General features: G+C 40.7%; 1 protein-coding gene and 1 pseudogene across 5 annotated transcripts in view; both read left to right on the top strand.

Annotated features, from left to right (window-relative positions):
* Cep44 (centrosomal protein 44) overlaps positions 1-15,070 on the top strand; it is a 38,012-nt gene extending 22,942 nt beyond the window's left edge. For 3 of the 5 annotated variants that reach the window (XM_021653788.2, XM_060381798.1, XM_021653786.2), the window contains one exon: positions 14,838-15,070. In XM_021653788.2, the coding sequence (XP_021509463.1) occupies positions 14,838-14,955 (118 nt within the window). In that variant the 3' untranslated portion in view covers positions 14,956-15,070. The remainder of the gene's footprint in view (positions 1-14,837) is intronic. The other 2 variants (XM_060381799.1, XM_060381797.1) reach the window with 1 other exon arrangement.
* On the top strand, positions 6,189-6,308 carry LOC132653875 (small nucleolar RNA SNORA17; annotated as a pseudogene).
* Positions 15,071-16,236: the final 1,166 nt, after the last annotated feature.

Genomic DNA, 16,236 nt, shown 5'->3' with positions numbered 1-16,236 from the left:
ACTGTTGTTTGCACGGGGTGGGGTTGGGGGTAGCCCTGAAAATACAAGGCTCAAAGTTATCTGGAGATCACCCCAGCATCTTTTTTTTTTTTTTTTTTAAGATTTATTTATTTAATTATTTATTTATTATCTGTACAGCACCAGAAGGGGGCACCAGATGTAGATGGTTGTGTGCCACCCTGTGGTTGCTGGGAATTGAACTCAGGTTCTCTGGAAGAGTAATCAGTGCTCTTAACCTCTTGCGCCATCTCTCCAGCCCCTTACCCCCAGCATCTTGCATCTGGCTCATAAGTCTCCTAAAGCTTAGCTCAAACTGGCTCAACTGTGAAAGGGTTTTTCTTTTCTTTTCTTTTCTTTTCTTTTCTTTTCTTTTCTTTTCTTTCCTGTTCTTCTCTCTTTCTTTTTTTCTTTTTCTTTCTTTTTTTTTTTCTTATTGAACGAATGTAGTAGGGGAACAATAACATATCAATGTCAAGTAATTCTGTAGAGAGGCAAAACAATTAAGTTGTCCATTTGTGGATTTCAACCTGAGCAGGTATGAGAATCAGGCATAGCTTGCAGACCTCTGTGTGCAGCCATGATATTAGTGAAGGAGCTGTAGCTAGAGTTCATAAATGTCCTGGTAGGTAACATCCTGTCATATTATTGACAAGTGTCCACAAGTCTGGGTGTATTTGCCGAGGACAATTGCCTAGACCTGTCTGAGAAAGGTTTTGTCAAAACCTAACCCCTGTGTATTTTAGATAATTTATAGGTGTATATGCGCACAGCACAGCACCCTGAGGAGGCATGAGTAATAACAGCTGGCAGTTATGTCCCTGCCTCTGTGTCCAGCAGCATTATATAGAGATAGTCTTTTCCACCTTCACCTTGAGAAGCCTTTTCACATACAATTGAGGAGACATCAAACTGCTAGTCATGGTGAATAGCTCAGTCAACCTGGCCTCTGCTTTCCATACTATCATATCAACATCTGCCTACTTTGTCCCTCCCGCCATGCCTATAAAACCCATGGAAAAAAAAAATTCCAGAGTTTAATCTTACATATCTATAATAGAGCTAATGACATGGGGATTGGTGAGTAGCTTGGACACCAAGGGCAGAGTTTGGGTAGAAAATAATCTGGGAGGACATATTTGTGAAGTAAAACTTCTGGCGTGGCCTTCCCAAAGGAAGACAATTAGGCTTCCAAGACTAGAGTCACTGTCAGCCTTCCCTACTGCTTCAGAATATTTCCCATGTTTTCCTTATGAAGGTAGAGGCCGGACCCCAAGTCAGCAACTTAACTTCTTTGGCTTTGGATTCTTCCTCCTTTTATAGTGAGTTCAGACTCAAACCATTCTTAAACTGTGCACCGTAGACAGTTTGAAGGTTCTAGAAGTCATTGGAGCTGTTTGATCTTTTTTAAGTTTCAAGAGAAGCTCCCAAAGCTCTAAACTTTTGTCCAAATGATCCCATTGACCTCTTTTTATTTTTAAATCTTACTTTTTAATTGTCTCATGAGATTTCAATCACTGTTGCATATTTTTAGAATATCTTAGGAAATATCCAGGTACGAAGGTACCTTTGAAAATGTAAATAGCCAACAAAAGTATTCATAATATACAAAGAATGTCTATAAAAAAAGAAATGTAGAATTGCATATAAAAGTAAAGTGACAGTAGAGCTGCTCAGAAGAAGAATCCTAAATGAGAAATTACATATGGAAGCATACAGTGATGAAATACTTTTTACATTTATGAAATTTAGAAGATCAGACACTATGGTTAAGGTTATTGTTAATTATATTCTTAAATTCTTCTAGCTACAGTTCAGCCAGTGCAACTACTTTGCAAACTGTTGCAAAGTCTAGCAAAGGTGATACACTGATAACCAAGAGTGTCACACTGTGGCTTATGTTTTAAATTATCCCACTGACACTTAAAAAATGAAATAATATTTATACTATTCATGCAATATTGCATGAAACTACCAAAAATGTTCGCTAATTTTTGTGGGGATTGGAAAGCTTGATTCTTGTATGGTATGTTCTTTGTTTATTTGTTTGTTCTGTGTTTTTCTTTTGATTTTTGGTTTCTCAAGACATGGTTTCTCTGTGTACCCTGGGCTGTCTTGGACTCACATTTTAGGCCAGGCTAGCCTTGAACTCACAGAGATCCACCTGCCTCTGCCTCTGAGTGCTAGGATTAAAGGCAGATACCACCATGCCCAGCTTGCATGTTCATTTAGAGAGTTTACCTTGTGAGGCAAGGATGAGACTTCAAATCCAGATATTCACTGAAGAAAAATTGATTTGAAGGCATTTTAGAAGGGAAAAGAAAAAAGAACAGAAGTTGAGCGTGACTAAACATGGAGACTTAAGTTATACAGTAGTGCATGTCTGTGATCCTAGTACTTGGAAGGTGAAGGCACAAGCATGAGGAATTCAAAAGCTTCCTCCACCAGTGAGTTCAAGGCCAGCCTGACTTCAGAGACCCTGTCTGAAAAAAGGAAGAAAAAGGAAAAATAACTGTATTGGAGAAAAGAGAAAGCCTAAGAAAGCAGAATCAAGAGACTATTGTCTGGCTGAATCAGGAAAGGAGTAAAAGGATTTGGCCATCTTAGCTAAATGACAGTCACCACCAATCATTTACAGTGTCTGGGGGAAAGCCATCTTTGAAGAGACCAGCCTTCTAGTGGGTCTACCAAGACAAGCCATCTCCAATTTATACCCTAGGAAATGAAACACATTTATTTGGATAGGCTTGTTTTTATTCAGGTGATAGGAATTTAATACATTTTCATTTTCATTTCTGTATAGGTTAAGTCATAATTTTCTGGAAGTGTCTCAAAGTTCCCCCAAAGGAATAAAACATAGCCATCTTCTTAGCACTAGGAACCATCCCTTTTTGTTTTCTTATCATCAGCACTGTCCTCTCTATTTTCTAATCTGGGACTTATCTTCAAATCCAAATATCCTTCATAGTATTCATATTGGTTATGGAACTAAAAATGTAAAATGGATTGTAATTTTTTTTTCTCATGAGTGAGGAAAGTGATTATTAATATAGAATACTTTGTATAACATGATGGCAAAAGCAGAAAATTACTTATTATCTAGCTCATATCACCTTCCTTAGGGACGTAGTTTCCTAGTGGGCAATGAACTATCTCAGGCATGTGCTTACTGTCCTTACAGCTCTTTCTTTTTATTCAGAGGTACTGATTGACACATGAAAAAAAAAAAAAAAACTGTAGAAAAGGAATGTTTGCTGGGCCTTCTAGAAAAGAGGACCTTTTTATCCTTTCCATAGCAGCTGCCAGAAAAAATCTTTCTTTATATAGTGTAATGTAAGGATACAAGTATGGATTTGATAATACTTTATACATGAGGAAAAATCTCCCACGTGGAAGTAATGATAAAACAGGTGTTGAAGTGCTGGATAAAGCTTGATGAAAGCTAAGTATTGCTGTGAACGTTTCTTTTGTTTTTTGAGACAGGATTTCTCTGTGTAGCCCTTATCTCCCAGAACTTGCTCTGTAGACCAGACTGGCCTTGAACTTGGAGATCCTGCTGTCTCTTCCACAAAAGTATACTATGAACTTTTTTGTTGTTGTTTTCATTTTTAATTTTTCTAATTAATTTTGTTTATTTATTACAGTGTATTCACTTTGTATCCCAGCTGTAACCTCCTCCCTCATCCCCTCCCAATCCTGCCCTCCATCCCTCTTCTCCTCCCATGCCCCTTCCCCAGTCCACTGATAGGGGAGGTTCTCCTCCTCTTCCATCTGACCCTAACCTATCAGGTTTCATCAGGACTGGCTGCATTGTCTTCCTCTGTGGCCTGGCAAGGCTGCTCCCCGCCTCATGGGTGGTGATCGAAGAGCCAGCCACTGAGTTCATGTCAGAGACTAGGGATCCCATTTGGAGACTGGGCTGCCATGAGCTACATCTGAGCAGGGGTTCTAGGTTATCTCCATGAATGGTCCTTGGTTGGAGTATTAGTCTCAGGAAAGACCCCTCGGCCCAAATTTTTTGCTTCTGTTCCTCTCCTTGTAGAGCTCCTGTCCCTTCCAGGTCTTTTTATCTTTCTGTCTCCCCCTTCTTTCATAAGATTGCCTGTAGTCTGCCCAAAGTTTGGCTATGAGTCTCAGTATCTGCTTTAACACCCTGCTGGATAGAGTCTTTCAGAGGCCCTCTGTGGTAGGCTCCTGTCATGTTCCCTGATTTCTCCCTCTTCCGATATCTATCCTGTTTACCTTTCTGAATGAGGATTGAGCATCTTACTCAGGGTCCTCCGTCTTGTTTAGCTTCTTTAGGTGTACAGATTTTAGTATGTCTATCCTATATTATATGGCTAATACCCACTTATAAGTGAGTATATACCATGTACGTCTTTCTGCTTCTGGGTTACCTCACTCAGAATGATCTTTTCTAGTTCTATCCATTTGCCTGCAAATTTCATGATTTCCTTGTTTTTAATTGATGAGTAGTATTCCATTGTGTAAATGTACTACAATTTCTGTATCCGTCCCTCATCTCCTCCCATGCCCCTCTCTAAGTCCACTGATAGGGGAGGCCCTCCTCCTCTTCCATCTGACCCCAGCCAGGTCTCATTAGGACTGTCTGCATTGTCTTTCTCTGTGGAGTGGCAAGGCTGCTCCCCCCTCAGGGAGAGGTGATCGCCACTGAGACAGTCCCTGTTCCCAAAGTGGGTTAGTAGGGAACCCACTTTGATACTGAGCTGCCATGGGCTACATCTGTGCAGGGGTTTTAGGTTATTTCCATGCATGGTCCTTTCATCAACAGGTGGCAGAGAAAGCACGAGATTGATTTCCAAAGTGGTTGTACAAGTTTACATTCCCACCAGCAATGAAGGAGGGTTCCCCTTTCTCCAGCATGTGTTGTCACTTGAGTTTTTGATCTTTAGTCATTCTGATGGGTGTAAGGTGGAGTCTCAGGGTTGTTTTGATTTGCATTTCCTGGATGACTAAGGATGTTGAGCATTTCCTTACATGTTTCTCTGCCGTTCATTATTCCTCTGATGAGAATTCTCTGTTTGGGGCTGTAACCCATTTTTTAAATTGGATTCCTTGGTATGTTGATTTTAACCTATTGAGTTCTTTATATATTCTGGATATTTAGCCCTCTGTCAGATGTAGGATTGGTAAAGATCTTTTTCCAGTGTAAGCTCAGAAAATGAGGAATAGTGCTACCTTAAGATCCAGCTGTACTAGGCATATATCCCAACGATCCTCAACCACACATCAAGGATATTTGCTTAACTATTTTCATAGCAGCTTTATTCATAATAGTTGGAAACAACCTAGATGTCCCTCAACTGAAGAATAGATATATAAATTATGGTACATTTACACAATGGAGTACTACTCAGCAATTAAAAACAAGGAAATCAAGAAATTTGCAGGCAAATGGATGGAACTAGAAAAGATCATCCTGAGTGAGGTAACACAGAAGCAGAAAGACACACATGGTATATACTCACTTATAAGTTGGTATTAGCCATATAATATAGGATAAACATTAAAAATCTATGGTCCTAAAGAAGCTAAACAACAAAAAGGACCCTAGTGAAGAGGCTTGATCCTCATTCAGAAGGGCAAACAGGGTAGACATTGGAAGTAGAAGACAGGGAACGTGACAGGAGCCTACCACAGAGGGCCTCTGACAGACTACCCAGCCGGGTGTTAAAGCAGATACTGAGACTCATAGCCAAACTTTGGGCAGAGTACAGGGAATTATGAAAGAAGGGGGAGATAGAAAGATCTGGAGGGACAGGAACTCCACAAGGAAACCTACAGAGCCAGAAACTCTTGGCCCAGGGGTCCTATAGAGACTGATGAATCAACTGAGGACCATGCACGGTTAGGACCTAGACTTCCCGCTCAGATGTATCCCGTGGGCAGCTCAGTCTCCATGTGAGTTCCATAGTAAGGTGAGCAGGGGCAGTCACTAGCATAAACTCAGTTGTCTGCATTTTGATCACCTCCTCCTGGGAAGGTGGCCTTACCAGGCCATAGAAGATCCAGACAGTCTTGATGAGACCTGATGGGCTAGGGTCAGATAGTAGGGGAGGCGATCTCCCCTATCAGTGGACGAGGGTAGGGACATAGAGGGGGAAGAGTAAGGGAGGGTGGGACTAGGAGGCAATGAGGGAAGGGGTTACAGATGGAATATAAAGTGAATAATTGTAATTAATAATAATAACCATAATGAAAACAATTTTAAAAATAGATGGCAGAGAGGAGAGAGGTCTACACTCAGTGTTCTGACCAATGAACACCTGAATGATTAGTAGCCTGGCATTCCCTGAAAAAAGCAAGCCTGAGACAGCCACCAGTGCCATGCCAGACAGGCCCCAGATGCCCCCCCAATACAGGGAGCAACCAGAAGAACCTCTCCTGGGACTACAGGCCTGAGATGACCACCAGATGGGCACTGCACAGGCCTTTGGGTAAGGGGGGGGGGGGCAGACCATGCCTAAGATGACCTCTGGCCTGTGCCATAATACATGACTAGAGCATAGCACTCCTGAGACCACTCCTGAGATGACCTCAGACACCCCGGGCACTGTACCACTAAGAGGAGCAAGTAAGATGTGGAGAAATCTTAAGAAACAGAAGAGAAGAGAAACAGAAGGATGCAGGCACAATGAAGGAGGCAGTACGGCAGACTCGAGGGTAGTGAAGAGCAACCTGATGTGAGAAGCCAGTGATGCCACTGGGGGCCATGTCCAGATCTGTGGCCTGAGCAGCTTCTGTCTGTTACCACCAAAGGCCAGGAAGACATCCATGCCTGGGACATGTTAATGTCTGATGGCTCTGCAGAGCTGGCTCTTGACTTCCTGGGAGAGCTGTCACTGGGGGCATGAGATTAAGAGAGCTGACCCTACAGAAGGGGAGGAGGACCTCCCCATCACTGGACTGGGGAGGGCCATGGGAGGAAAAGAGGGAGGGACAGTGGGATTGGGAGGGGATAAAGGAGGGGGCTATAGATAGGATACGAAGGGAATAAATTGTAATAAATTAAAAAATAGAGAGAGAGCGCTAACCTGCCCCTAGCCAGCTACAGTACTCCAGAGAGCTGGCTGTCACACTTCAGGAACTCAGGTGAGCTGGCCCAGGGATATCAACCTGGGAGAGCTGGCCCTACCACTTGTCTTTGATGTGGTAGTGTGGATGAGGGAAAGGTTCCATCCTAACCCCTTCCCTCTTACCACCTGTGGCTGGCAGGAGACCTGACTCTGGATTCAGGAGAGCAGGAGGACGGTCCCTGATCCTCATCAGCTGTATTGGACAGCAGGTTCTACACCTGGGCTTCACAGTAGAGCTGACTTTGATGGAGGCACAAGTGTGAGCCTCTCCAAGGGTCTGGGTGTGGGAGAACTGGCCTTGAGACTTGTCTGATCTGCAGCAACATGGGCAAAGGAGCAATGCACTCCCCCAGCCTCACCTATTGCCACCTATGGCAGGTGAGAGAGCTGGCCCTGAGGTCATGACAGCAGGAAATCTGTCCTTGCCCCTCACTTGCTGCAGCACTCAGGAGTGGGTCCTGCACCTCATCTGGGCAGCACAGTAGAGCTGGCCCACGGTGTGAGGGTTGCAGGTGAACTGTGTCTTGTCTGCTGGGTGATGGTACAGATGAGGGAGAGGTGCCCTTCCCTCCCTTATTCCTATCATCTATGGCAGCCAGGGAGCTGGCCCCAGGGTCAAGGGAGAGGGAGAACTGGCCATTCCCCTTACCAGCTGCAACACTCAAGAGAGTAGGGCCATGCGCCTCGCCCAGGACAGCAGGGTAGAGCTGGTCCTGGTTGCAGGGGAGAGAGGTAACTTGGGGTTGCATGAAGGGTTGGCCTCCTGGTGAGCCAGCCCCAAGGCCATGATAGAGGGCTAGTGGGCTGACCAGTTCATATACCTCTCAGGCTCACATCTACATCTGGGAATTAGTCCACTCCAATATCTAGAAAGCATGAAGGGGCTGGTCCCACAGATCCAAAACTACAGGCTCTCCATGACACAGGACCACAGGATATCCCAGAGGGGGCCCAGTAAGGTTCCAGTATTGATAGAATAGCAGAAGCCAGAGGCCTTGTTCCAGACCAACAAGCCATTGAAATGAACATTTGCAAGCAAAGAAGTGTGGACAGAAGAGTGTACTGTGGGACACACGGACAGTACAGTTTCCACAATGAGATATTTTTTCTCTGTGTGTGGGGTGTTTGCAAGGGTGGAGGGTGGATACAAAAGGATAAGGAGTGAGATTGGGGTGCATAATGTGAAGCTCACAAAGGACTAATAAAAAAATTTTAAAGGTGTCAATGGCTAGCAGGAAATGGAGGTTTCCACCTGCAATCCCAGTGCTCTAGCAGCTAAGATGGGAAGACATTGACCTGAGGCCAGCCTGGTTTATATAATGAGAACCTAGCTCAGAAAATAGAAGGACATCAACTGCTCTTAATATTTAAGGTCCTAACACTGTTTAGCAATGTGAATTTAAATAGTTTAGTATACAGTTACATAAAAAGATGCATGGTAATACATTAACATTTATATTTAGGAAGTATACAGTAGTGGCATTTTCCATTTTATTATGGTGGTGAATGAGACTAAAGCAAATGACAGGTAAGAGTGCTCAACTGCAAGAATGCTCAAATGCACATGGAACAAGAGTCACTCATCAGAAGGGTCAGAAGACTGTTAGTTCGGCTTTTAATGCAGTTTTGTGGATTTTAAGTTGGAAAAGCTGGAAGAGACACATGCTTTTGTTATGCTCGAATTGTGAAACCCAAAATACCCACCACCAGGAGTCAAGTCCCTTGCAAACCCCTGAGGATCTCTTTATTACAAGCTGCAGTGTGGACTCACACCGCCACTGCCAAAGTGGTGAGAGCCAAGAGCCCCTTGCTCAGGTTAGTTGGGTGATTTAAAGATTCCAGTCCTTCCCAGAATGCCCAAAGCAGGGGGATTCCTGCGTGGCAAGCATCTGCTGGTCAAAACACAAAAGGGATGTTGCATTTTGAATTGATTGACTATAGGAAAGTCCCCAAACCATTAATAACCTGGTGTCTCTCCCAAGGGGGTGGGCCAGTTTCCTAGTAACAGTATAACTAGTGGGTGGGGAAAGATTGCATTAAGCTAGTTTCTTTTCCTACATGGCTGGGGCTTTTTTTTAATAATAATTTTTAATTATTTTTTTACACTAATTACATTTTATTTACTTTGAACCCAACTGTAGTCTCCTCCCTCATTTCCTCCCAATCCCACCTTCCCATGCCCCTCTCCAAGTCCACCAATAGGGGAGGTCCACCTCTCCTTCCATCCAACCCTAGCTTGTCAAGTCTCATCAGGACTGGCTGCAGGGTCCTCCTCTGTGTCCTGGCAAGTCTGCGCTACCCTCGGGGGGTGGTCAAAGAGCCAGGCACTGAGTTCATGTCAGAAACAGTCCCTCTTCCCCTTACTAGGGAACCCACTTTGATACTGAGCTGCCATGGGCTACATCTGACCAGGGGTTCTGGGTTATATCCATGAATGTACCTTGGAGTGTCAGTCTCAGAAAACACCTCTGAGCCCACATATTTTGTTTGTGTTGCTCTCCTTGTGGAGCTCCTGTACTCTCCAGGTCTTACTAACTCCTTCTTTCATAGGATTCCCTTCACTCTGCTTAAGGTTTGTTTATGAGTCTTAGCATCACCTTTGATACACTGCTAGATAGAGTCTTTCAGAGGACCTCAATGGTAGGCTCCTGTCCTTTTTCTTGTTTTCTTCTTCCAGTGTCTTTCCCCTTTATCATTCTAAGTGAGGACTGATCCTCTTACCCTGGGTCTTCCTTCTTGTTTAGCTTCTTTAGGTGTACAGATTTTAGTATGTTTATCCTTATAGGTCTAGTATCCACTTATAAGTGAATATATACCATGTGTGTCTTCCTGCTTCTGGGATACCTCACTCAGGATGATCTTTTCTAGTTCCATCCATTTGCCTGCAAATTTCTTGATTTCCTTGTTTTTAATTGCTGAGTAGTAGTCTATTGTGTAAAAGTACCACAATTTCTGTATCCATTTCTCCATTGATGGACATCTGGGTTGTTTCCAGGTTCTGGCTATTGCAAATAAAGCTGCTATGAACATGATTGAACAAATGTCCTTGTTGTATACTTGAACATATTTTGGATATATGCCTAGGAGTGGTATAGGGGGATGTAGAGGAAGCACTATTCCTAATTGTCTGAAAGTGCCAGATTGGTTTCCAAAGTGGTTGTACAAATTTTCATTCCCACCAGCAGTGGAGGAGGATTCCTCTTACTCCACATCCTCTCTGGTATGTGTTGTCACTTGACTTTATGATCTTAGCCACTCTGATAGGTGTAAGGTGAAATCTTAGTTGTTTTGATTTGCATCTCCCTGATGGCTAAGGGCATTTAGCATTTCTTTAACTGTTTCTCTCCCATTCTATATTCCTCTACAGAGAATTCTCTGTTTAGCTCTGTTCCCCATTTTTTAAGTGGATTACTTGATTTATTGCTTTTTAACCTCTTTAGTTCTTTATATATTCTGGATATTAGCCCTCTGTCAGATATAGGGTTGGTGAAGATCCTTTCCCAGTCTGTAGGCTCTCCTTTTGTTCTGAAGACAGTGTCTTTTGCTTTACAGAAGCTTTTCATTTTCATGAGGTCCCATTTATTGATTGTTGCTCTTAGAGCCTGTGCTGTTGGTGTTCTGTTTAGGAAGTTGTCTCCTATGCCAATGAGTTCTAGGCTCTTCCCCACTTTATCTTCTAACTGATTTAGTGTGTCTGGTTTTATGTTTAGGTCTTTGATCCACTTGGAGTTTAGTTTTGTGCAGGGAGATAAATATGGATCTATTTTCATTTTTCTGCATGTAGACCTCCAGTTAGACCACCATTTGCTGAAGATGCTGTCTTTTTTCCACTGAATGGTTTTGGCTTCTTTGTCAAAAATCAAGTATCCGGAGGTGTGGGTTTATTTTTGGGTCTTCTCTTTGGTTCCATTGATCTACCATTCTGTTTCTATGCCAATACCATGCAGTTTTTATTACTATTGCTCTGTAGTACAGCTTTAAATCACGGATAGAGATACCGCCAGATGATCTGTTGTTGTACAGGATCATTTTGGAAATTCTGGGTTTTTTGTTTTTCCATATGAAGTTGAGAATTTTTCTTTTAAGGTCTGTAAAAAAATGTGTTGGTATTTTGATGGAAATTGCATTGAATCTGTAGATTGCTTTTGGCAGGATGGCCATTTCACTATATTAATCCTACCAATCCATGAGCACGGGAGATCTTTCCATCTTCTGATATCACCTTCAATTTCTTTATTCAGAGATTTCAAGTTTTTTCAAACAGATCTTTCACTTGCTTGGTTAGAATCACACCAAGGTACTTTATGTTATTAGTGGCTATTATGAATGGTGTTGTTCCCCTGATTTCTTTATCAGCCGTTTTGTCTTTGGTATACAGGAGGACTTCTGATTTTTTTTTTTTGAGTTAATTTTGTATCCAGCCACTTTATTGAAGGTGTTTATCAGCTGAAGGAGTTCTCTGGTTGAATTTTCGGGTCACTCATGTATACTATCATATCATCTGCGAATAGTGAAACTTTGACCTCTTCCTTCCCCATTTGTATCCCCTTGATCTCCTTTAGTTGTCTTATTGCTTTAGCTAGGACTTCAAGTACTATGTTGAAGAGATATGGAGAAGGTGGGCAGCCTTGCCTTGGCCCTGATTTCAGTGGGATTGATTTAAGTTTCTCTCCATTGCGTTTGATGTAGGCTGTATGCTTGTTGTATATTACCTTTACTATGTTTAGGTATGTGCCTTGTATCTCCAAGACTTTAAACATGAATGCGTATTGGACTTTGTCAAATGCTTTTTCGGCATCTAAGGAGATGATCATGTAGTTTTTCTCCTTCAGTTTGTTTATGTGGTGGATTGCATTGATGGATTTCTGTATGTTGAACCACCCTAGCATGCCTGGGATGAAGCCTACTTGGTCATGATGGATGCTATCTTTTATGTGTTCTTGGATTCAGTTTGCAAGTATTTTATTGAGTATTTTTGCAGCAATGTTCATAAGAGAGATAGGTCTGAAGTTCTCTTTTTTTTTGTTGGGTCTTTGTGTGGTTTAGGTATCAAGTGACTGTGGCTTCATAGAATAAGTTTGGTAATATTCCTTCTGTTTCTATTTTGTGGAATAGTTTGAAGACAATTGGAGTTAGCACTTCTCTGAAAGTCTGGTAGAATTCTGCACTGAAACCATCTGGCCCTGGTCTTTTCTTGGAAGGGAGACTTTTGATGACTGCTTCTATTTCCTTGGGGATTATAGGACTATTAAGTCTATTTACCTGATCTTGATTTAATTTTGGTAAATGAAATCTATGAAGAAAATTGTCCATTTCCTTTAGATTTTCAAATTTTGTGGCATATAGGCTTTTGAAGTAAGACCTAATGATTGTTTGGATTTCCTCTGTGTCTGTTGTTATGTCCCCCTTTCGTCTCTGATTTTGCTGATTTGAACAGTTTCTCTCTGCCTTTTAGTTAGTTTGGCTAAGGGTTTGTCTATCTTGTTGATTTTCTCAAAGAATTAGTGCTTGGTTTCATTGATTCTTTGAATTGTTTTCTTTGTTTCTAATTGATTGAGTCCAGCCCTGAGTTTATTTCCAATGGTCTACTCCTCTTGGGTGTGTCTGCTTCTTTTTTTTCTAGGGATTTCAGGTGAGCTATTAAGTTGCTTGTATGTGATGTTTCAAATTTCTTCTTGAAGGCGCTTAGTGCTATGAACTTTCCCCTTAGCAATGCTTTCGTTGTGTCCCATAAGTTTGGATATGTTGTGCCTTCATTTTCATTGAATTCTAGGAAGTCTTTAATTTCTTTCTTTATTCTTCCCCAACCCAGCTGTCATTGAGTAGTGAGTTGTTCAGTTTCCATGTATGTGTAGGCTTTTTGCTATTTCTGTTGTTGTTGAGGTCCAGCTTTCGTCTGTGGTGGTTAGATAGTATACAAGGTGGCTGGGGCTTTAAACTTTTCGGTCTCTCACTTTTAAACTGATGGGATATATCTTCACTGAAGTTATAGTCTGTGTTAAAGTACACTTGGTCATTCAGCAGTAATAGTTGCTTCCAGCATAATGTCCTCATACTTTATAGCTCCAACAATGTACTTCACTCATGGGAAATGAAAGTGTTATGCTTTTCACAAGCCAAAGGAGGAAAGTTTAAGAGGCCATCCATGTCTCCCCAACCCCTTTTCTTCTTTAGGAAAAGGGTTAAAAACTGCTTATTAAAAAAATACCAATACCTTTAGGCTATGGCCAGTTTTGTTCCAGATAGATTGTGGTAAAAATAGAGTCCTGAATTGCCTTCTTAAATTTTAAACATTGAGTTTGTCTGAATCACTACATCCTGTCTAAATATTTTATATAAGAATGCGTATATAATATATATCATATGTAATGTATATATATTCAAGTATACATATACAACTATACAAGATTTTATGCATATACATACATATACATACATATATAATATACTTACATACTGTACAAGGGGCACATTTTATCCACAAATGAGCTTATTTATATTTTGGCGTATCTTAATTTTTTTTTACATTTTTTTTCTATCTGTATTTGTATGGATTGTGTGGTTATTAAAACTGAAACTTATTGTAAATGTAATCTTATTTTTTGTTGTTGACAGAAAAGCATAATCCATAATTCATTTCTTTTTTGTGTATTTCAATGACTTATCAAGTTCATTAATATAAAAATTACCAAAAATAAATATTTCACCAATGGGTCTTCCGGTAATATGTGTTATTGATATTTGAGGATATGTTTTCATCATATGTTGTGTCTAAAGATTTTAATATCCATTACTGGCTTGCTTTATAATCATTAAAGTTATAATCTTCTTTAGAGGTTTTTGCTTAGCTATACATTCTTTTAGAAATATTCAATTATATGTATTTACTGTGAGTGTGTGCATGTCTGCGCATGTGCATCCTCTCGCATGCATGTGGAGGTTAGAACACAGTGAGTGAGAATCACTTCTCTCCTTCTACCAGGAGGATCCCGGGGATTAAACTCACACAGGCAGAGCTGGCCGCAAGCGCCTTTGCCAGCTGAGCCCTTTCAGGGGTCCTTAAGTGTACATCCTCAACAACTGAATATTTCATTGATTAAGTCTGTGCTAATTAGTAACTTAAATTGGGTTGTTTCACCACAATCCTTTTATTAAGGTGAACCTTGACTTTTTTAAAAATCCCCTCCCCCCAACTATTGAACATTTGAACTGTTCTCTTCCTTGTTTACATTTCTAGTAGTGGACTTATAGCTTTTGTTTGGTTTCTATAGGTGCTATTTGTGATAATTACTATGGAAGGAGAAATAGTATTCTGATACTGCTCTAATTCCTGTTTACAAAGCATGACTGTGTTTATATCATATTTATATGGTGATTTTTCTTGTAGCTGAGACCTACAAAAGCTTAAGAAAGGAAGGATTCATTTTGGCTCATGGTTTGAGGAGATATATTCCATTGCTACAAGAAATACATGGTGGTGTTTAGGCCACCATGTTTGTGACTCTGACTCCTAAAACCTCAGCTTGCCTAAAGGAGCAGAATGAGATCAAGCCTGAAATAGGGTCTGGCTATACCTACTACAACCAGCCTCTCATCCAGTGACACACTAGCTCTAGCTGTTCTTCCAACTCCCAAATGGTACCACCAGCTGGGGAGCAAGTGATTACACATGAGCCTGTAAGAGACACTTTGCATTCATCCTCTAACAATGTTTTCATTTTTCTTTTTGTGCTTTCTTCTTAGAACCTTACCAGTGAAGTTATTCAACTCATCATGCCCCTTGCTCTGGTTCCTTCTGTGTTGCGATCTGTCATCAGATCTGTGCTTTCCTTTTCTTCTTGTACTCCAGAATTTTGACTGAAAGACCAACAACTCTTTCAATGTGTTAACCTAGGGGTTCCTGCTTTCTGCTACATAGGAAATGCTTGTCTAATTCCCTTCTCCAGAAGTTCATTAAAATATCAATTAAAAATCCATTCTCCTGTTCTTATTATGAGCTTATGGCTTTCACATTTCCTTGAAGACTCATGAACAAGACTTTTTAATTTATTTTTAAAATTTTTATAATTTCATAATGAATAAAGTATTTACATAATTTCATCCTTCCTTCTGCCTTCTCCAACTCTTTCTGTGTCTGTCTTTCAGACCTTTTCTTCTATAATTAGTACTATTATTGTTGTTGTTATATTATTACTGTTTCACATACATACACACACGTGTGTGTGTGTGTGTGTGTGTGTGTGTGTGTGTAACTTATGGAGCCCAGTTGCTGTTATTCTTATGTGTATGTACCAGCCAACATGCTAATATGGCTAGAGTGGTTTTATATTTCCCTATTATCATAAGCAAAAATTATGATGAAGAAATATATGCTTTCTTAGATGAGAGGTTTTGCTTCAATAGATTCAATATTTTTATCAACCAAAAATCTTTCAATCTGTGCAAAATAATCACAGAAAAATCCAAACCCAAATCCAAAAGTTCTAAAATAGTCAGTCCTTCCTTACTTTTTTCTTTCTAGATGAGTTCACACACTGACACTGTTGTGAATACAAACTGCCCAAGGAGGTAAGGATTACGAACAATTCAATGGTAAAAGACGTGAACAGGGCAGATATGTCACTCTTTTGTTGGATTGGTATGTTGAAGGTATAATGTTTACGCTAGGGCAATACAAGGAATATAAAATAAGCTATCTGTACTTAAGAGGCCTAAACCTTGGTTTATTATGTATTCTAAGCTGGATTATGCCAATTCTTTAAATGGAGTAGGAGAGATAATGGCAGTAGAATAGAGGAAAATAGTAGTGACAGCATTCGCTCATTGTGTGAGCAGTGTAGGGGCATTCTACTTACTGCATCAACCACAACTGAAAAATTATATTTCCATAGGCTGCTTGTCATAAGCCTTGGCAGCTTTCATTGTATTTATTGACCTCCCCTTTTTTTCATCAAATAAAATTCATTGTAATTTTAGTAAAATATTTAAAATGAAAAGTAGCTAATGAGAATTAGCTGTACCTCAAAGCATCACATTTGAATTGGCAAAGGTCTCCAAGAAAATGTGTGCTAGTCATAACCACTTACTCTTTTGGTTTACATGTTTGCTTAATACATAGGTCTAGAATTAAAGCATGCCTTTG

This window comes from Meriones unguiculatus, chromosome 4 (genome assembly GCF_030254825.1).
Source record: "Meriones unguiculatus strain TT.TT164.6M chromosome 4, Bangor_MerUng_6.1, whole genome shotgun sequence".
Taxonomy (NCBI): Eukaryota; Metazoa; Chordata; class Mammalia; order Rodentia; family Muridae; genus Meriones; species Meriones unguiculatus.
Note: the sequence above shows the minus strand (reverse complement) of the source record. Positions and strands in the feature narration are given on the sequence as shown.